Below are 23,180 nucleotides of genomic sequence, written 5' to 3' on the forward strand. Positions count from 1 at the left end.
AATGATCTCAGCAGAAACAGCAATACATAATTATATTTAAAACACACACACACATACTAGGATATTAAACAGGTAAGAACTGAAATATTCATTCTGCTCTGGATTGCTCGGTGTAAAAGCGATTCTGGCTTTAGGCTTCTGAGATCGGAGGACGCTTGCATGCTCTCAGAATGTCTGTGATGTATGGGGACTTGATGCGGGGAGGAGAAAAATAAAACTTAACTGGACATTACAAATAGGGGGAAAATAAATAAAATAATAATTGGTCACTCTAAAATTAAATAAATAAATAAATACAAATTAAATATTCCCAACCTAGTCATTGTATTTGTAGTGAAGGTTTCGTAATGACTATATAAATGTTGACCTACATTCCGGAATTTTATATTGTATTATTTGCACTACACCATTTCATAGCATGTAATAAGTATACATACTTATCCATAGCTTGTATCCCAAGATCATCTTTGGTTATAAACTGATTTCAAATACTTCAAATAACAGACAGACCTTTACAGTATGCACAGTTTGTAGATTGGCTTAAGCAATAGTTCCACTAGACGTAAATAGGCATACACTGTAACAGTTTTCTGTAAAAGAACAATAAATCTATAATGCTACACCCAAATCAAACTATTCCCTCAGATTGTGTCATGTAGTTATTTATGTCTTTGCTTTCCTGTGATATATAAGGCTTATTTATAAGAACTGCCAGATACAGTACTGCTGCATTCTTCTTGACAGTTTAAACAGCAGTATCAATATGCTTTTTTTAATGGGTGCGGCATTACTTTTATCAGGAACAAAAAAGGAATTGTACAAACTACAACACTAGCTGAAGAAAGAAAGAATGAAGCTGAAATCACAATGAATAACAATACATGTAAAGATGGATAGCACATATAGGAGAAGGCTCTGCTGTTTCCTCTCTATGAGTAATGATACAAACCAGATTCCTGTATTCCAGGCTTCTGGCAACATCTGGGGCGGAGTGGGGGTGTGGGGTGAGGGGAGAGCAACATCTGCTCCATCTCTTCCTTGAGAACCACTCTGCTTGGGCGGTCTACATTTCCTCAACATATTCTTTCTTCAGAACATCTTTGCCCTCAGGGTCTAAAACCCTGAACTTCTTCATATTGGTTTCTTCCGCATGAGAGCCTTTTAGTTTTTCACATGACATAGTTAAGAAGGTGAAGTCGATTGGTCTGGATGCTTCTTTGATCCTTTAGCAAGCCAACAATCTCCTCGCTCTTCACATTCAGACATGCCCAAGAGCTGCAAAGTTATCCAAAAATGTCTGCCTTGCTGATGATGCTATCCCTGTTCTGATCCATGATGATGGAAGCTTTCTTAAACTCTTTTAGCCTGCTCAAACAGGGAGAAGATGTTAGAGTTAGTGCCCACAGCAATCTCTGTGGCCTTCTTGGCTACCATTGTTGGATGCAAGAGGAAACATCAAACAGGAAAGGGAATTCAGAGCATGTCTTTTCAACCTGCACAACATCTGGCAATTTTCAAGTACACTCTTTATTACAAAAATCAGAGATATATAATTAAAGTTTTAACAGATTTATTTATGTAGTTTGCTAAGTTTAAATAATATAATTGTATTAAGGCTTCGCGTCATGCCTTGCAATGCCTTAAGTGTTATATAAGGTCCACCCATCCCCTGTCATGCTTCATTATTTTAACACTTATTTACAATTAGTAAAAAAAAAAAAAAGTGGGACAAATGCTATTGTTCTTATTAATCTCCTTGATGATGAAAGTAGAGATGCCACACCTCTCCAGGGCTGATCCCTTTATTCAAACTTTGCAACTACTGGGTGCGCTACTACGCCAGTTAATCATCTACTCGTAATTAAATTCATAAAGCTGCTGAGCAGTATGATTTATGTGAGACTGACTGAGTCATTATGTTGTTTATGATGAAAAGGCCTCACTTCTTCATAAAATCATAAGAACACAACCTTTAACTTTGTTTGGTAGAGCTGTGGTTTGCTTTAAGCCATCTGTGGTCTGTGATGACCACATATGGAGACAGAACCACCCACTTGAAGTCTAAATACAACACAATACATGAAAGCAAGAAACAAGCTAAACTATGAATGCAATCTTTCACAATAGGCTGCATATAATAGTAATAAAACATAAGCAAATCAGCTGTAAGATAATTATTCTTAAATAAAACATGCAATAAGAAGTCACAGGGACAGGAGAAGCATAAATAACATTTCCTGTGTTGAGAATTAAACACAAATGAGTAATGGGAGTTATGTAAATCATACAAAACACAACTGCCTTCCTTTGAACTCATTTCTGCGTTTGATCTTTTGTGACTCCATAAAAGAAGAAATCTGGTAGAGACAAGTCACAAACACCCTAGGTGATCCGTGAAGTCTATCTGGAATATCATGGAATTGCTACATAGAAACAAACTGTATCGTGATTTACAAGAATCAGTGAAAAAAATAAATACATAAATAAATAAATAAAACACTTTAAATTAATTAGATCATCTTTCCAGTAGTATAAATGACAGTTTAGGTCATTTTCTGCAATATGATTTGGTAATTTGGTATAATGATGGTGTTTTATTATGATGGTTTTGCACTGTAAGTCAACTATAGAATATCTCATTACATTTACCAGGAAAGTCCACACAGCTGTTACCTTATAAGAAATTATGTACTATATCAGGCTTCACAAATAAGCAATCTGTTCTAAAAGAATGGGGAAACTCTTTTAAATAATGCAGATCATTTTAATGGAAACATAACCTGATAAATGGTCAGTAATAACTAAGGCATTTAAATTATGAAACCTTTCATACATTTAGAATCAGAGCTGAATCACAATGGAACAGGATTTTCTTCTGCAACTGCAATTCTTGTACAAGTGATCACTCTTTCTTAATCTTAATCTTAAATTCTTTGATACTTTTTTCATAGAGCTCATCCTATTCTCGTGTATTTAGTGTTCAGTTTCATCATGAATTACCACATTGGGACAAAACACAGATGGATTTTACTGGAACATTTTCCATCGCTAGGGAATCATTCTGGATTGCTTCAAACACCTAGTATATATTTAGGGGTAAAGTTAGACAATACTGTACTGAAACTATCTGTTATTTAAAAGGTATGATAAGTTTTATTCAGTTTGAGAGTTTAGACAAAAAGAGCTTATCCTGCTTCCATCAGTAGAGGAAATAAGCAACCCTTAAGACAAAGCCATGACGTAGAATTGACATATCTATTAAACATTAACTGTCTCACAACTGAGCTTCTGTTAGTGAGCCAGTCAAGTGATAATGACTACTCAGGTAGACACGAGCAACACTTCAAGCAGCGACTTCATAAAAACAGTTACGGGAACACTTAGATGAGGAAACTCAGGAAACTCCATGAGAGGTGAGGTAATAGGGTTTTCATCATTTTCCATTGATCACCGTGGGGCATTTCTAGGTCTCTCACTTTACAAACAAATATATTAAATTGGGTTACACTCACATCTCAAAGTAGTGATGTACTGTAAAAGGCATTTTAAATCCAACTTTCAAAAGTAGCTATTTCACTGTCCCACTGATCTGCAGAAAATCTGTTTTATTGAGCTGCATATTGTTGCATGATTTTAGGGTATGGCTTTCTATCTACTGGCCATCTTGGCTATTTTTAACACTGTGTCACAGTTATCTGTTATCTTACAAGTAGTTTAATTTTTGTATAAGAGAGGCAGATAGCCCTGTGTTTATTATACACTGTATGTGTGTGATTTCCATTACATGAGAGTAGATGTTAAAACTTCATGCTGATTTGAACACGGCTCTCGCCAAGATAAGCACCAACTAAGACGTAGCTTTACATGAAACTAATGTGATCCATCTGCATCTCCAACCATTTGTGTTTCTTTCCATCTGATGATGTAGATATCCTTCTGTCTGGTGTTTATGGCTGAAATGTAATGCTGGCTCCAGGGATCAGCTAATTTTGCCTCCCCAGTGCATCAGCACACACAACGGCTGTGATGCTGGCTCCGGGGATCAACCACAGTGCGGTCTCCCCAGCGCATCAGCATGACAACTGATTGAGCTATCTCTGGGTTCTTCAAGTGGGCACCTTCTGTCCTCTGTGTTTCGTCCACTAGCCCACAACACCTCAAGAGGGCTCAACAGTGATTCTGGTGTCCCAGCATCACCCCCCTCTGTCCCCCAGCTTACTTACCTGTACATCAGCGTTGCTTTCTTTCTATTGTGCTTGAGATCCCTAGCCAGAATCTTTCCGTCTCAACCACAGCCAGTTGCTACTCCTTTCTGCTGCTTCAGATAACTTCTTCACTGTGCGACGCAAGTCTTGGCCACTGAACCCGACATCTCTGAGAAACCGGGTTGTAAATTGTGTCACAGATCCTTGACAACCCACCTCCACTGGGTAAATCCGGACTCTCCATCCTCGCTGTTCTGCTTCAGCAGCTAGTTGAGCATACTGAAGTTTCTTCCTCTCATACGCCTCAACCATATCCTCCTCCTAGATGAACAAGCCGTGCTGATCCAGACCACAAGACAATGTCTGGTTGAAGGTTAGTGGTGGCAATCTCAGGTGGAAATATAAGCTGTTGACCAACATCTTCCAGCATTTTTCAGTCTCTAGCAGCTTCCAGTTGTTCAAGTGCGAAGCTTGGTTTTAATACCTTTTCTTGGTGGTTGCTCTCCTGGATGGAGGAGTTTTGTCTTTTGTGTGTAATGCTTTGATGGAACTGGTGGCAACTTATTGGTCAGGTTACGCTTGTCTTCCAATGCTAAGGCAAACATCGCAGCACCTCGTCATGGCACCAAGTAAACTGTCCTTGGCTAAGACCACCAGTGGCTTAGGTTATGTGGTGATGAGAGAGCATCATATGTTGATTTGATGAGGAAATTGATCCTGCTCTTTTCCATTGTCCATAGGTCTTGCCAGCCGATCTTGCGTTGTTCCATACTCTCCCATCTCATCCATGCTCCCTGCTTGGCCTGGGAAACGGCCTTTACACACCTGATCGTCTCCTCCTGCTTTTGCACCTCGTTGACTACCAGCTTCCTCCATTGAGCTGGGGTTGCCTTGTGCCATGTAAGAGGAGCTGAATTGAGACCAAGACCCCCTCTTCCATGCTGAACTTGCCCCATAATAACACCAATTCGAAGGGCAGCCTTAGCATTTTCCACAGCTTTCTTTGCCGCACATTTTCTTCCAGTTTTCAACACAGGTGCCGCCTCCCTTACGTATTTGTCACGTGAATCTACTAATGTCATTTCCAGTCGGACTCTGGCGCACTTAAACTCCTCGGTTACAGCAGAGACTGGTAGTTTCAGTATTCCTTTACCATAAAGTCCCACTCTGCTGAGGCAGCGTGGAACTCCCAACCATTTCCTGACATATGAACTGATTAAAGCTTCCAGCTTCTAACTGTACTCAAATATACTATTAATAATGATGTTTATCGAAATATATACAGTACAAACTGTCTATATGCATTGGTGTGAAAAATATCAAATTCTTCAGTAATTTTCCTTTTATTTTCAAAAGGCACTTTCCAAACATTTTACATTACTCAGTAAGGGAATGAACGTGGTATACAACAGGAGAAACTGTGTTATTTCATTAAATATCAGCAATAGATTAATACTGTATGCTTTCTGTTTTCAGTTATTTGACATGTAAATATCCTATTGCCCAATTTGTAATCACATTCAGCAAATATGACTGAGAATGAGTTATTGGATCATCTGCATCCTAGAAATTGATCAAGGAAAACAAAACTGATAGAATCTGAATAAACAAACAGAAACAGATTATGTAACACATGCCTCTTCATCGATGACTTTCATAATCATATATATTTATAGACATTAATTTTTAAACCAAAAGTAGAATTATGTATGTTGGTAACTAAAACACCCACCAATTAAATGGGTTACATGAAATAATTACCAGACACCACTTTCAAAACTTTACATATGAGACTACATCCTATCGTGGTGCATGACTAATAAAACGCCTACTTCTTTAGGCCTGCTGGAAATGAAAAGGTAGCCCAGAGAAGCAAAATTTCCTTTCACTGCATTCTGTTTTTGTAATACAAATAGTGTTTTTGGAAATACTGTAATTAAAAAAATTAAAGCTTGAATTATGGGGTAGCTTTATGGATCACTGTCGTTTTTTTATTGCAAAGATATTCTTTTTACACGTCATTGTGTTTTATTAAACACTGTACACGTTGCTAGAGGCTCCAAGCCTCACTTCAATATTTTACTAGGAAGCAGGCAAATGTCACTGTTCCCATTTTCACCAGGACCGTTCAATTGCAAAACCTCCTTTTTGTGTGTTTGAACTGTCACCTGATGACACCGCCTGAGCTGTGTGGAGGCTGAAGACGGTGCCGCCCCGCCGTCATCCTCATCACCATCCTCCACCTCCTAATCCTGTTCTTTGTCTCGCGAGTTTATGTAAATCTATTCTTCACCACCCGACGCTCACCCCTTTCCCCACGCCCCGGAGAGCTGCAGGATAGTGGCAGTATAAAATATATTCGCCCCTAGGAAAGAGGATAAGACGCCAGGGCAGGAGGGAGATGAAGATGGCGGACGCCAAGCAGAAGCGGAACGAGCAGCTAAAGCGGTGGCTGGGCTCGGACACCGACCTCGAGCCGCCCATCCTCAAGAAAAGCAAGAGCAAGGTGAAGTTCGACGATGGCGCCGTTTTCTTGGCTGCCTGTTCAAGCGGCGACAGCGACGAGGTTCTCAAACTGCTGGACCGGGGCGCTGACATCAATTACGCAAATGTGGACGGGCTCACCGCCCTCCATCAGGTTTGTGGCTTTTCCGTAGTCTTCTAATCTAAACCTGTCTCTAAAACGGTCCTTGGGTGGCTAAATAACACAACAGCAAAAAGAGAACCGTATCTGAATCTGCTTTTGCGGACACTTTCACCCCGAGTCTGTATTTTTTTTTTTTTTTTTTTGGTGGAGACGCTGGAGGAAGTAAACGATTACAAAGCTGTAACGTAAAGTCTGATTGTTGTAGTCCGCAGCAATAAGTATTGTGTCAAATAGCATAGCCTCTGTTGAGAGAGACACGGGTGGTGTTACTCGTCTCACTGGCTAGGATGAGACTGTTTCACTGTTGCTTCTCTACGGTTCTTATTTGTTGTTTATTTCAGTGTAAATAGCAGCTAGGGATACAGGCAGGCCGATGTAATGAAGGTGCAGTATCCCGATTTAGCGATTTAATTTTTTGTTCATTACATGACTTTAGATTATGACTAGAACAAGAGAATTCAAATTCAATCACCGTATATAATCGCAAACATTACATTTTTATTTACCATCGCTTTGTTTAGATCTCAGTTGCACTAATTTATTTTCTTGGTCAGTGTAATCTTCTTGGGGAGGGGATGCGGTATTAGGAATATTTTTCGTTTTACAGCAATGCCGCAGTCCACTGTGGGGGGGAAAAAAAAACACCGACCCTCGGGCCTAACTCCCTGCAAATAGGCTCCATTCAGTACGCGATTGGTTGGTAGTAAGCCTAGGATCTTTTGCGACACTGTTTAGATCCTGTTTTGGTTTAATATGTATGCCAGCTAAAATCATATTATATGTTGATTTCTAGCTATGTTACTGCAAATCTTAAAATACCAAAGCGAAAGGTACGGGCATTGTAAAAGCAGTTGTATGTTGATTTGACAGTGTCTGGGCCGATTTGAATGGCAGCAAGGTCAAGGGAAGTAATTGACTAGTGATGCACAGCAGACATTACCGTATAAAATTACTTAAGTAATCGTTTACGGTAAAAATGATGACCTAACTTGTCATTTGCGTTTTAAAAAAAATATCGAGGCTTGCATGCAACCAGTACAGTGTTGATGCTTTGCATGCAAGTCCTGGTATCTCGCATAATATACAGTTTGTTTTTTCTTAATTACTCCCCATATTCTACTTGTCAGTTACATTTAAGAAAACCCTCTAGTATAAGGAAATTAGCTTCACATTTATATGAAATGAGCAAACATCACAAAGGCAGAGTTTATACAAAGCAATTTGTATAGTTTCGTGTAGTGTAAAATGTGTTCACAAGCATTTGGGAGAATGTAAGGAAACACAGCTGTGATATATCTCGTTTAGGAATTACATTAGTCACTGATGCAGTAGTTTACAATGTGTTGTGGCAAAGATTAACAATCTGATCATCATTTAAAACACGCTGGCTTAAAGTACAGTGTTTCCAGATGAATAACAGATGAATGGCTCAGAGTGTCGCAGGTACTGTTCAATAAGCATTTACAAAAATGCCTTATTTTGACCAGTGCACATTTTTTTTTTTTAACAGGCCATTTTAATACACATCTTTTGAAGTCGATAAGTAACCTTGTGTTTTATAAATGTGTTGTACTGTAGTCAGGATCCAAAGTTTAAGAGCCTTTGCGGTTTTGTATTCTGCCATGAACAAACAATTGCTAGTGAAAAGTAATTGTGTAAATGGAAGCCATGACCATACTGCCTTATAAAGAAGGTAGTATTGTGTATATATACTCAGTGTTAGGGTATAATTGAAAACTATGCACTGTTAAGTGGATCAGCGCATTACACATTATTTACGTTTATGGAATAATTAAATCGTGCTGTCTTGTAGTGTGAAAAAAAGTAGTGGCCCACCTTGTAGATGTACAGCACAGATTTGGGGCCTAGCTGTGCGAGTAGGTCGGCCTTCGCTGGAGACTCCAAAAGGGAGTGTCGCATTGGCTCTGGCCAAGCACCCAATGAGCTCAAAGACGAACATCTGCAGGGCTGGCCTTTGTCCTCCAGAAGTCGGTAGCTTGCTGACCTCTGCTCTCGAGTTCCTGGGTGAAAAAGGAAGCTGGCTTGGTTGTGGGGTTAGATGATGCCCACTGAACCTTCAGGTCTCCTGTGCCATGTGGGTAATTGTTGTGGGGAGGGGACAAGCGATGGGGCATTCCAAATTGGGTGGAAATCAGGGGAAAAAATAATAATTGTACACACTATTATACTAATGAACTAAAAGTTAAAGCACCAATTGCATGAGGTCCAGTGTTAGCAGTGCATGTTTTGTAAATCCTGGTTTCTGCCTTTTTTTGGTTAGCTTAACTGAGGAATTTTGGTTAAAGAAAACTGCCCTTCTGTAAACTTTGAAGCTGCAGAGTACATTTTGCTTTTTCAACTCCATGCTGGAAATGAAGACTTCTGATAAGCTACTTATCGCCTTTTAAAGTATATATCTGTTTTTCTGTGGGTCTTATTGTGTGTGTGTGTGTATATATATATATATATATATATATATATATATATATATATATATATATATATATATATATAATTACACACACACACACACACAAAGTGCCTATAGAAAGTCTACACCCCCTTGAACTTTTCTTCACATTTTGTTGTGTCAGTGCCTCAGTTTCATGCATTTTAATGAGGATTTTTTTCCACTTATCTACACACCATAGATAGGGGAGCATTGATGGACAGGAATCTTCAAGTGATGCTGCAAATTTTCGATTGGATTTAGGTCAGGGCTTTGACTGGACCACTCAAGGACATTTATGTTTTTGTTCGTTAGCCACTCCAGTGTAGCTTTGACTGTGTGCTTTGGGTCGTTGTCATGCTGAACGGTGAACTTCCGTCCCAGTTTCAGCTTTCTTGCAGAGGGCAGCAGGTTTTCCTCAAGGACTTCTCTGTACTTTGCTCCATTCATTTTCCCTTCTGTTCTGACAAGTGCCCCAGTCCCTGCCGATGAGAAACATGCCCATAACATGATGCTGTCAACACCATGCTTCACAGTAGGGATGGTGTTCTTTGGGTGATGCACTGTGTTGGGTTTGCGCAGAACATAACGCTTAGCATTTAGGCCAAAAAGTTCCATTTTAGTTTTGTCAGACCGTAAAACTTTCTGCTACATAATCTTTTTTTTTTTTTGCATACTTCAAACGAGATTCAAGGTGGGCTTTCTTGAGTAATGGCTTCCTTCTTGCCACCCTACCATACAGGCCAGATTTGTGGAGTGCTTGGGATATTGTTGTCACATGCACACTTTGACCTGTCTTGGCCGTAAAAGCCTGTAGCTCTTGCAAAGTTGCCATTGGCCTCTTGGTAGCCTCTCTGATCAGTCTCCTTGCTCGGTCATCCAGTTTGGAGGGACAACCTGATCTAGGCAGGGTCTTGGTTGTGCCATACACCTTCCACTTCTTAAGTCATCTTGACCATGCTCCAAGGCATATTCAAGGCCTTTTGATATTTTTTTTTTTATACCCATCCCCTGATTTGTGCCTTTCAACAACTTTGGCCCGGACTTCTTTTGAAAGTGCCTTGGTGCTCATGGTTGAGACTTTGCTTTTGAAATCAGTAGGGTTAGTATGAAAAAATTTAGTAATCTGGTATGCAGGCTAAAATCTCTAGCCCTATTATATATTTTACTAGGTACAGAAACTGCAGTGATGGTAGAGGCTAGCTGTTCTTATTGATTTTGTTGTCTGCCATTTATTGAATAAAAGTATAACGTTTGAAGTTTCCTTATGTTAAAATTAAGAATATACAGAACACTTAAGGGAAGTAGATCTGAATTGGCATTTTTGCCCTCAGTTACATATAACAAAAATAAGGGCTGGACAATATATGGGTGCTACCTTCAGTAGACCAAAACCTACATTTTATGTTTATTAGGTATACTGGAAACATTTTACCCGTGTCTGGTTTCTTTTTTTTTTCTGGCACTAGGTCCTGTTTAGACTGATTCATCAAATCATTCTAAATTTGGTACTTGAATTGATCACTATAGAGATTCTGGTCTCCTTTCACAGAAGTAACATGGCTTTTTCGTGCACTTGCAGTTAAATTAATCCTATTTCCATCTTAAACTTTGGGAACCAAATGAATACAGGCATTACCAAGTCTGGAACAGATCTGTTTGAAATGTTGCACTGTCAATTTTGTTAATACAGAAATGAAACGCTTACTATTTTTTGCCTTAGCTACTTTATCTATTTGAGGTGGGGAGGGGATTGAATGACTGGAATGAGATACCAAGTGTTTTGGAGTTGGTAGTTGAAACTTTAAATTTCCCTAAGTGCTGCTGTGTCACCAGGGTTGGATTCTTAATCCAGTGCAACAACATTGGTTTACTCAACTGCGCCCGAATGAAAATTGTGTTGTTGAGTCGTATCTCGGCAGCATGTGAAATACAAAAAGGTAAAAAATATATGCTGTACAATCATTTTGGAATTTACTAATTATAAAAAAGAAAAAACAGATGCTACCTGACCCAGGACACACTGAAGCAAATTATGGAAGGTTCTTTTTGGAAATTTAAACAGGCTGTTGACAAGGCAGGAGGAATGTTTACATCTGAAATCTGAATTATTGATCTGACACAGGGCTTAAAAAGGAAAAGGTAGAGGAGCATGAATCATTGGACCTGTGGATTTGTAGTGAGCAGTAATATGGTGTGTGTGTGTGCCGATATCTGATGGGTGGGTACATTCCAGGCTGTCAGTCTACAGTGTACATTCCTGAAGTGACAATCAGTCGAAACCATGGAATAGGAGTGGAGGCATTCCTCAGCTGTCACCTTTATACACTGGCCTGTGATTTCCAACCCATCAGTGTATAGTACAAAGGAAATGAGTACACTACTGCAATGGGGTCCTCTCATCAGGAGGAGGTTTGGTAGTCCAGAGGTTAAAGAAAGGGACTTGTTACCAGGAGGTTCCTGGTTCAATCCCTGCTTAGCCACTGACTTGCTGTGTGTGAACCTGAGCAAATTATTTAACCTCCTTGTGCTCTGTCCTTCAGATGAGACTTGAAACAAACCAGGTCCTATTGTAAGTAACTCTGCAAAAGCATTTGTTGATAATGCATAGTTCACCCCCTAGTCTCTTAGGTCTCTGGATAAGTGTCTGCTTAAATGACTCCTTAATAGTAACTTTTAGAAGTGCTTTCAACGTTACAGCAGTGGAGCCAAGTGTAGAACAGTAGGAATTAATGGAATGTGTATTTCATTTTTTTTTTTTTTTTTTTTAAGAAAAAATGAATACATTGAAAAATATAATTTTCCTGGGGACTGGGGTACAGAGTTTTTACAAAATGTTATTAAACACTGTGAAGCAAAATATTCCTGTCAAGTTTTAGGGAAGTGAGTAATTTCAGTTATCTGTACCCAGTTGGTACTGTATGTGTCTTACTTGCAGCCCAGTTATTGTTGTATATTTTTGTCGGGTACACACAAGTCAAATACCCTCACAGATCACCTTGCCAACAGGTTAGAGTGTAGTGTCTGCAGGAAGGTGTCATGTGATGGCTGAGTTTTCAGTATATGACTTTTTTTTTTTATCAGTTGGTCTCCCATTTAACTGAATTGCTTTTAACAGCAATTAACTTATAAGAGCATTTGAATATGCTGCTTTCCCGTCTATACTTTTTACTAGTGTATATATAATACAAATTTGATTATTACATGCATTTTTTAAATGTGAAATTTCACTTACTGTAATCTGTTTGTTTTGGGGGCATTTCCATTACCTGTGGCCTTTTTTAAACATGTAAGCTAGTCTAACAGTTTTCAAAAACTTGATAAGCTAACCCATACTGACATACTGAAGCAAACATCCCTCAAGTGTATGGCACAAGAAGCCCAGGGCTTATAACATTTTTGTAATGGTACTTGCCCTTTGGGCAGTCCATTGTCGACCCATTTGTTTGTTAAAAAAAATGTCAAGTTGGCCATAATTGTCCTATGGACTGTGATTTGTACAAAGTACATTGTATTCAATATAGGTACAGTATCTCAGGGTTTATATACTTTTTCAACATCAAAATTCCATACTTTCTCCAGATTTCCATTTTGTTTTTCCAAGACTTGTGTTTTCTACTAGTTTTTTGATGGTTATCCATGGGGAGCGGCAGAGCATTATAGCTTTTTGATCCAGAGCAGAAGTTGTTCCTGGTTTTCTAAAAGTATTTGTCAGAATTTGGAGGTGCATATCTAGCAAGAGACAATGCAGGTATGCAAAAGAGAAGTAAGATACAATCTAAGAAATGTCCAATATTTGAGAACTACGTTGCATTACTTCCAAAAAGAATATACCAAGTTGTATACTGCAAGTATACGTGTGCCAAACAAGGATAGAATAATGGTACCAATAGTATACTAAAACCAGACAATTCTGGCAGTAGTATACTTGCAGTATGTTACTTTTTTGTAAGGGGGGGATGTATTGGATTCTGATCCAAACTTCTTTATACCGTCTCTTAAATGCTGAACATTATGGGTGGTGAAAAATAACAAAAATAAAATAACAAATTTGCACACATTATATATTAAAATGTGCAAATGTCATGTATTAAGCATATAAGCACATTAATAAAATACTAAATACAGTACACCGTCGCTATAACAGCCCTGTCTGGGTCCTAAGCCTTTTGTTTGCTATAGTAAAAGGACAATCCGAAACGAACTGTATAAGTTAAGGAAGTCACCTTGGATAAAGGCATTAGCTAAATTATTAATATTAGTACAGTTTTATTCTTTGATTTTCTTTAATACAGTATTTGTCACTACTAGCACTAATAATAATAGTAAAAATAATAACAGCAGTGATATTGTGAATAAAAGTAGAATTACAAGTACAGTACCTATTTGTGGTCTGCTGCATCCAGTATTCTGTCTATATCCCATTCATTGAAGAACACAGTACAACCCCACAGTACAAAAAAAAGCGCTTCAAAGTTTGTTTTGTTTCAATTGCAAATGTTAATTGAAATTGATTCCTTATAAAAAAAAAAAAAAAAAAATCAAATGTTGATTTGCCGTGTGTGTTGCAAAGACATGTACGAGCCAACATCAGCAGTAGTTAGATTTTTTTTTTTTTTTAATCAGTATTTAACCGTACAATTATGGCCATATAGCGAGGATGTAAATAGTATATCTACATTTGGCTGACGGTTTGGACCCGAGACTGTTGCTGCTCATGGTACAATAAGCTCCAAGCAAGCACCATTCATTTAAAATGAAATTACTGGTACATTTTATTAATCGCATTAAAGAAAGGAAAAAAGCGATGTCAACATGCTAAACCTGAGTCTGTGGTAATCATATTTGACTTTTTTTCCTGTGTTGGGAAATAACGTTAACGATTTAATAAAGGTAACAAGAAGATAAGTGTGAATCTTGGTGAGCAGAGTACAGTACCTTGTAATTCCAGAGTGTAACTTTGTTTAAAAAATCATAGCTTTCAATATAAAAGTATACTTTGGCTGTCGTAGTGTCCATTTCACTCTTCACTTCACTGACCAGACACAGCCACATGACATATGCCAGCGCGCTGACTAGATAGGATTGCTTGAGTTGTCAGGGGTGTTATACGGGGCAATTCTCGCAGGATTTGGTCACAAGCAATGTTTACATGTACGTCACCTCGGAAATGACTCAAGCATTACCAATGAAAAACATGGATCCCTCGAAACGTGTTTTACTGGGATGATCTGTGAGCAGAATCTCGATTTGAGAAACCGCTGTTTGATTAAAGCACAGAACGTTATCTTTTTATAGAGTAAAAAAACTGGATTGCCCATCGGGCAAGCAGCCAAAAAAAAAAGACGTTGTCAGATTTTTTTTGGTTGTCCTGAAACGTCAGGGTAGCGTTTTTGCGAGCCGTGAAGCCTGTCCTGTTACTTTATAAGTTCACCAGACATCAGAACCTTATGTTGACCAATTGCTATTTTATTTTAGTTTTTTGTTTTTTGAGTTGAACTTTCTAATTAATTGGTGTATGTTTGTTTATTGGAAAGGACTTTGTCACTACCTTAAATTGAGGTGTTGGATAGTTTAACTGCATTAGGAAATTAAACAAATGCCCAGTTCACGCTGACATGCTCTATCCATGACTGTTTGTTACTTCCTCCGCCCATACATTTTGCCTCTCTCCATCCTGCGGATGAGATGTGAAATCAATGTCCTATTGCAAGTGACTCTGCATATAATGCATGGTTCACAGCATATCTCTGTAAAGCGCTTTGTGATAGTGGTCCACTATGAAAGATACTATATAGAAATATAATAATAATAATAATAATGTGTACTTAGTTGTCAGTACTGCAGAAAAAAACAAGATTAGGCAGAATAAAATCGAATTGTAACAGAACGGGCTTAATTGCACATTCTTACTCCTTTCAGGTCTTCAGTGTATATAAATTGCTCATTTATAATATTATTATTATTATTATATAAAAATAAATTTATTTTAGCTGCTACACACGCATAAATACTGTTCTCATCCACAACTATTAAGGCCGTTGATGCACCATGTGAGGGTAGGGATGGGTCGGTATACCGGTTTTTCGGTTTACCACGGTTTAGGTACATTACGGTATTAATACTGTTCCTTGTATTCTACACCGCAGTTATCGAAATTCGTTTATACAACAGTTAATGCATTTTTCAACTGCAAAAACGCTTCTTCTAGATCAAGTGATGGTACCTGCAGCCTTATCAGTTCCAAAGGAAGATCTTTCTGTGAACTGTTACTGTATTTTGATAATGGTTTTGAAGGAAACTCAGCAACACATAATACATGTTTCAATTCCTGCGTTCTGTTACCCAGAGCTTGCTATGCCAGCTGCTCTTGGCTGCTGTCTTTCTGACATCGCACACAGCTTTTAGAGAATCGCCTTCTCCAAACCTTGCAGCACAGTATACTTTTTCAACGTCCTATATTTACATTTGTCTGGATTATCAACAGTCAGTTTAATATAATTGATTAACTTTATTGTAAAATTATATGTCACTTCTCTTAAATAATTGATTTGTTTATTTAGTATAGCGTTGTGGCAAAGTGGTTGGTAACGGGAACAGATGTAGCGGTGATGCGATGCAGGAGTGATGAACATACCACAGTGATTCAGTGAACAAGTGTTTATTTGTGCTGTTTCCAGGTCTGGCGACCGTCAAATAATAAATCCCCGGCAGTACACAACAATGTGTAAAGCGCGGGGATGGTGAACACAGTACAGTCTCACACACAAACAAAGGCACGGTCACCAGTCCTGGGTGATATTCAAACGTGCAGGTGCTCTGCAGTGGTGCTCTGGATAGTGCTTTACGTTGCGACAGCTCTGGAGGTGTGCGTTAACTGTCTAGTGGTGTGAAAAAGACAGACAATTATAATCAAAGACAACACACAACACGTAATATGGTCAGAGTTACCCAAACGAAGGAAAAGATCAGCGTTACCCTGGCCCCTATATGTAATCCCGCATGATATCTAGGTAAACGGTTGCAGCTGCCTCTCGTTTACCTTTCAAATCAGTACGGTCTTACAACAGAGTCTCGCTTCTTTCCAGGCTGACCCACTTCCCTGACCCCGAAACGAACTGTCAGGCCAGCCCTTCCAGATACTTCTCCTCTCGTTCTTTAGCGCCCTCACAGGTTGGGAGGAAGATTCATCACCAGAACTCATGTTTCCGTCACAAGCGTTGACAAGGCTGTTCACGCCTTAATTGTATAATGATAAAATGTTGTTCACCTTTATAAAAAGGACATGTTGTTGAGCAAAGTGTATTTTTGTGACGGTGTATTTCTGAATTTAGGGCAATTCCCTTAATGAAGTTGGCGTTTACATGAGGGACAAGGGTTTTGTTATAGCTATGTGTTCGGTAATCTTCCAAGAGAAGGGATAATGCTGATCTTCAGTCTTTACTGTTAATGGTTAGGGCTTGGAGAATAATAACAATGATAATAATAATAACCAGTAAATGATAGAATAGTTTAACGATCATGTTCATAAAAAAAGACTGTATTAATGCAGGTTAAATAAATATGTATAAATGAGAAGAAACATGTGTTTCCCTTTCCTTGGGAGGGAGCAGTGGTACTATTAGGTGGTCAGTCATGAGTTTTTGTCTTGTGAATGTCAGTCATTGTGTACAACCTGATAGTCATTTGCAAGCAGAGTGAAGTGTCCATTACGAAAATAAATATTTATACCTGCCAACACTAGCAAGTTGCTGTTTCCCACGTACTAAATCTGTGTTCTTACGAGAATAATGTGATTGTGGGTGGCGGTAAGTTCAGACCGTCACCCGTTACACACCATAATAGTCAAAATAGTCAATGTGTTTTTAATATATACCGTAGAATTGCTACTGTGCTGCATTGAAAAATAGGATATTAAGAAACATCTGCTACAAAAGGATTACTGTATAGGTAGCTCTTCCATTCTGAGTGCAGGCTATAGTTTCATTTAAAAAAAATAAAATAAAAAAAAAAGGGCTGTTCGCCACATTTTAGGCCTACTTCTCAGTCACATATGTGAGCGCTTCTTAAAAACAGGGTTGCAGTCCCTGGGGTCTTACTCTGGCCACTTGAGCCGCAACTCTGCTAAATCTGAAATGTCTGCACGAAGGGTTTTGTAGATGTTGTTGAAGATGCACGTTTATATAAGAAAGTTTGGTGTTTGAGAACACTGAGTAATTGCAGTTTTAAATCGAACCAAATCACAGAGGTAGTCATTCAGAAATACGAAAACTATTTTGGTTTATCCTATTTTACAGGTTGTAACTGGTTCATTTGTATCTTGCTTAGTCGGTTGCATTCCAGAGAGAAGTCTTACCAAATTTTACCATGTATTTAAGTGTCAAATGGTTTGCTTTGAAATTGAATCTGACATTAACACAAACTGTCGATTTTCGGTCTTCGTACCCTGAGCACAACAGCTGGCACCAAAATAGAAAAGGGAGTGTAAAGATGGAGCAGTCAAAACAGTTAGGTGTTGAATACCTGCAAAATATTTTATTGTCATAAGCAGGTATGTTAATGTGGTGTTTGTTCATTTTATTTATTTATTTATTATTATTATTATTATTATTATTATTATTAGTCACTTTTTACTCGGTTGTACTCTCAATGAATCCCTGCCCTACCTGCCTTTGTCTGAAAGTTCTAAACTGGTTACCTAGCAACCAACTTGCCATGTCAGCCAGATGCATTGCTAAAGTCTCTGATTTTTTGTTGGGAAGGGAGTTCAAAAAGTTGTTTTATAAATATCAAACAATTGACAGTTTTCTGATGGAAAGTGTTGGAAACTGGAGCGGCACCGTAGCAAAAGAAGTGGTGACAACAATGACCTATTCGGCAGTGAAAAGCTGCAACAAGCAGCTGTCCTTGTGATACCATAGCGTAAACCGTTGCAGCCAAGAAGCAATTTTTTAGGTTACTGTTGGCTATAAAACAGTGCATTGAAGTTTGAGAACCGCTGCTCTATAACAGATTACATTTTCATTCATCTTTGATTACAGTGGTTTAAATCTTAGTTAAAAAATGAAGATGTTTTTGTTCAGTAGTCGTGGGCAGTTTGTTAAAGTTGCAGTTTATCTGTGGTCATTTCAGGCAACAAAAAAAATCTTGAAAAATGAATTGTTGATTGCTATGCTAATTTATGGGATGCTAACATGTGTTTTTTTAAATTGTGCTTTATTTTATGTGAAGCCAGTGTCCCCTCGTTTTTTTTTTTTATTAAACGATATTTACATCCCTAGGGGATACAACATAGAAATATGGAGTAGACATAGAAGTTGTGCATGATGTGGTGATTCTTTTGTGTGGACCCTTGCTTGAAGCTGACAGGAATTGTTGAACCAGAAGTATCGTACATCTGCTGGTAACTTTATTAACTAAACCATAGTCCAGGTATATTGTCATCCAGGTACTGTCCAAGTTTCACTTTTAATGGCATCTTTTTAAAACAGAATTTTGCCTAAATGTTTAGACTTTGCCAAATATACAGTCCAAATGTGTTCACTTAAGTCCTAGTTGGCCTAAGTGTAAAGTATCTGCTTGTTCTAGTTCATATTCCATATATAATTAAATTGCTTGTGATGGGTATAATAAATTGGTTACAAACATTCAAAATAGTCTGAACGGTTATGAAATTAAACAAACAGCCCTACTGTACATCCCACCAGTACAGCGGTACCATTTCACTCTACCATCTACTTTGAAGCTTAATTTTGTTTTTAACCCTTACTGAATTTTAAAGGCCCTTTAGTACTAATGGCCCTATCAGATGCTGGGTTGGTGTGGTTTTTTTAATTTTTTTTTTTTTTTTTTATTCATGACAGTTACAGACCATGGAAACAAATGCAGAGCCTACATTTCTAGCTATTGTTTTGGTTGCGCAGTGGGAACGAACACTGAAATGTGTGGCTTCTGATTTTTTAATTTTATTTCTTTTTTTTTTCTTTTTTTTTTTTTTTTAATCTGGGCCTGTTTTTCCCATGGGAATCCCATTCCCATATATAGTCAGTAGCGATTTGATTTGTGATGTTTCGAGGAAACCAAGCTGGCCATACAAAGAAACCCAGCTGGCCTAGCTGCGATTCCCTTTCCCTGGCCTCCAGCAGAAGCACAGTGGCTCATTTTAGTAAAACCAGCTTGCTGTGTAGCCCTATACAGGCAGTAAAAGGAATTCCTTTTGTGGGAGTGTTGTCGTACGGTAGACAAACTCAAAGCAAGGAATCAACATGCATTTCACAGATTCTTTAAACCAGCGTGCTTTGTACATTGCATCAGGGGATGTCTGACAAAGGCCACTGTAAAAATAGGTTAATTTAGTGGAAGAATAATCTCATTTCGTGGATGACTCTGCAAGTACAGTTTCTGTATTGTACGGTAGACGTGGGGTCTAACGTCACCTATTCAAATCTGAGTTTTAAACTAATGGAGCTTGGGCGTAGAAATTCTTGGAACTTTACTGTTTTAATGTGACTACAAAGTGCATGTTGAATGTGTTTGTGTCTTCTTGTCACATACTGTATTGAGTTTGACAGATTAGCCCAGTTAATCCATTCTGCAGCTAGTCTACATTTAGGCCTCTCCAGTCCTACAGCTCCTCCCCTTGGTACAGTAGTCTCCGGCTAAGAGAACACCCCTTGGGAAGCAAGCAAAGCGTTCTCTAAGACTGATTGACCACCACACCCAATAATATATAAATACATATGTACTACTTGTCGTGACTTATGACATTTACTGAATAAGTAAGAGAAAGTTACTTTTGAAAAGACTGACTAAATCATTTCAATTTTTGTTTATCAGGTTACAAAACAGTACTGTATCCATTCTGAACGAATCGCTAACAGTGCCAAGGTATTTTATTAAGCGAAGTTCCTGTTCCTTTAGCCGTTTCGTTTGGCGGTGTTCCTATACACAGAGACTACTCTATAAATAAGGACATCCATGTTCCCTCTAAGACTTTTTAACATTAAGCCACTCAACAATACTGTAAACCAAGTTAAGCATAATGTTTCACAAGGCAAAAAGATGCGTTTTATTTGAAAACACGTAGATATTTAAATGACAGACCCTACCCTTTACAATACACATAAACAGTGTATTTAAAGTGTACATTAACTCCTGATTACCATTTAATAAATGCCAAACTTAGTCCCACATGAAAGAACGTTATTACAGATTTCCTAAATTCTAAGTAGATTTTTAAAGAGATTGATATACTGCATAATCCTTTACATTATTTTGATTGTGATGTGGTTTTCTTTCCACTGCAGGACAGTGCTAGTATTAGTGTATGTTAATATTAATGCCTACCTGAGCAACTGCAGCTCTAGTTACACAAGCTTGTACTAATTATTAATATTAGTAGGATTGTACAACCACTACTGTGTTTTAAAAACTTTTTTTTATAGTGCTTCACCTGGGAATACTGACAATAATGTTGCATTGATTCAGACATTAAAACCGAGAGACAAATCCTTCTTTTTTTAAATTAATAAGTGTTTCTTTTTTTATTAAATTGTTGCTCATTCAAATCCACTCTTACTATTTCCAAAATATATTTAAATACATTTTTAAAGAGATTTAAAGAAAAAAAAAAAAAAAAAAAAAAAAAGCTGTGTCTGTGAAAATGTTTCTAATTGGAACCTCTGTCCTCCTGCCAAACACAACATTTGTGGCATACATTTTACTTGAACAAGCTAAAGGGCTTCCATTGGGCAAAATTAAATCAAACTAAACAGTCTTTATTGATTCATCTACCAGCACGCATTGAAAGTAATCGTGCTGGCAGTCTTGCACAAGTACATTTTTCAAAGCCTTCGCCACAGTAGCGAACTTGGTGAAAAATAGTTGAGCCACAAAGGAAAACGTTTTGTAATATATTGAACATGTAATGGAGTAACGCTTTATAGCACGTGTGCTGATTCAGTTGAAAGCTGGTTGAGTGGCCACCATTTTAGAAAGCTATCTGGTACTGTAATGTAGTACTGCCTTTTGAGGAATGCTGTTTGAGATTAAATACAAGACTTTGCCTGTCACTTAATGTTGGCCTTTGGAATGCTTTGAAAAAGTGAACTGTACAAAGCTGCTAGCTACCTGTCCTTTAATGTTCTGTTTTCCCTCAAATCCAGTGTTTTTTAGGCAGGTTTCCTTGGTAACTAGAAAATGGTGGGGAAAGTAGAAGTAAAAACTAAAGCACTTTCGAAAAGGTTTTATTTTCTAAAATCACTTGACACCTGAGCTACGGTAATATCTGACTGGTGCTTGTTTTAGGTTCTTGCCGAGTAAGAGTGAAATGTTTTCAGAGAACAGCTTTTGAGTTAATTCTTCATTAACCAAGTTTCCACACCTGATGGTGGTGATATCATTTTTTTTTTATAGAATGCTTTAGTGAGTATATTGAAGTTATGTTTTGTTTAATGCAAAATGTTAAGTGATGGCATTATTATGCATTTAAAAATGTTAAACGGGTGTTTCTGAAACGCTAAGCACGTTAAGTATGTTGCTTTTTCTTTTGTCATTTTAACAATGTACAGTACCAAAACGATCACATTATTGAAAAATACCAAATTTTACTAAACATCATTGACTATTTTTTTCTTCACATTTTAATTGTAAAAATACACACAAAAAATGTGAAAATAAATAAATACAGAGAATGAAGAACCCTAGTATGCATTTTCCAAGCAAGAGAATCTGAGCTGTTCGGAGGGATTGAGTAAAATACTAGGGATGTTAGAAAATTCGTTTGCTAGCCAGGAATTCGAAGATTGTTTTAAACCATCAAAGGTTTGTTTGTCAGATGCCATTCACGCAACATGTGGTTTTATTTTATTTATTAAATTTTATTTGTTTTACAGTGTGTGAATACTGCAAATCACACCCTAAATGACACTTGCATGCAAAATATGATCTTTTGATTTGTATAATGCACAGTGTTCTCTCTAAGCTTTTTTAATACTGAGAATCTTGTCATTTTGACTGAGAGGGTAAATTATCAGTGAGAAACCTTTGGCCATATATATATATTTTTGTTGCATTATACAATATTCTGACACAAGTATCTCAATTTTACAATTTGCTTTAAATTTAAACAAGACATTTATTGTGGCTCTGCCTCAGATTTTGAAACATCCTCTGAGCCTATGCAGCCCTGTCAGTTGTTATCATACATGTAAAATGCGGTTTTTCAAAAATTGCCAATTCCATTTGTTAACACTTTTTTTATCAGTGTATTAATAAATAAATAAATATGGCATTTGAACATAAATATTATGTTGCTAGTTAAAATAAGTACATTTAATAAATATTACCACCTTTTTTTTTTTCAATCAGACTCATGTTGCTGTAATAAGTAAAGCACCTGAAGACGCTTCAGACCTGTCATAATGTTTATATACATCACTTGACTCACTGCTGGCATTAAAATAAGCAGGAAAACCTAATTATTATATTGCAGCAGTTCAGAAAACCAAATGTCCAGCACAGTTAAAGCTGTCAGTCTACAAATAAACGTGTTTTGAAAAGACCTGTTTAGCTTATTGCTAGCATTTACAATAACAATAAAAAACAATATGAAAGTTTAGTAACAGTCCAGCAATGTCATGTGAGAGTAATCCTATGTACAGTACTCCACGCTTGAGATGACTGAAATGGTTGTTTTTTAAAAAGAAAATAAAACAAAATCTGTCACTGTGAGTACTGTGATTTGTATTTAACTGGAGTATTTATACTTCTAAATAATGCGGATGTTGTGCTTCACTAATTTTTTAGTATTCAATTATACGACAAGTTAAAAACTGTAAAGCTCATGAGCAGCACTCTCTAGAGACAGAATCGCCAGACT

The 23,180-nt window shown here is 37.6% G+C and overlaps 1 protein-coding gene and 1 pseudogene across 6 annotated transcripts in view; one reads left to right on the forward strand and one right to left on the reverse strand.

Moving 5' to 3' along the window:
- Positions 1 to 862: 862 nt before the first annotated feature.
- On the reverse strand, positions 863 to 1,434 carry LOC121319146 (annotated as a pseudogene).
- A 5,041-nt stretch (positions 1,435 to 6,475) lies between these two features.
- LOC121320035 (protein phosphatase 1 regulatory subunit 12A-like) overlaps positions 6,476 to 23,180 on the forward strand; it is a 66,201-nt gene continuing 49,496 nt past the window's right edge. For 2 of the 6 annotated variants that reach the window (XM_041258158.1, XM_041258160.1), the window contains exon 1: positions 6,477 to 6,843. In XM_041258158.1, the coding sequence (XP_041114092.1) occupies positions 6,607 to 6,843 (237 nt within the window). In that variant the 5' untranslated portion in view covers positions 6,477 to 6,606. Of the gene's footprint in view, positions 6,844 to 23,180 lie in introns of all 6 variants that reach the window. The other 4 variants (XM_041258156.1, XM_041258159.1, XM_041258157.1 and 1 more) reach the window with 3 other exon arrangements.

This window comes from Polyodon spathula, chromosome 8 (assembly GCF_017654505.1).
Source record: "Polyodon spathula isolate WHYD16114869_AA chromosome 8, ASM1765450v1, whole genome shotgun sequence".
Lineage (NCBI taxonomy): Eukaryota > Metazoa > Chordata > Actinopteri > Acipenseriformes > Polyodontidae > Polyodon > Polyodon spathula.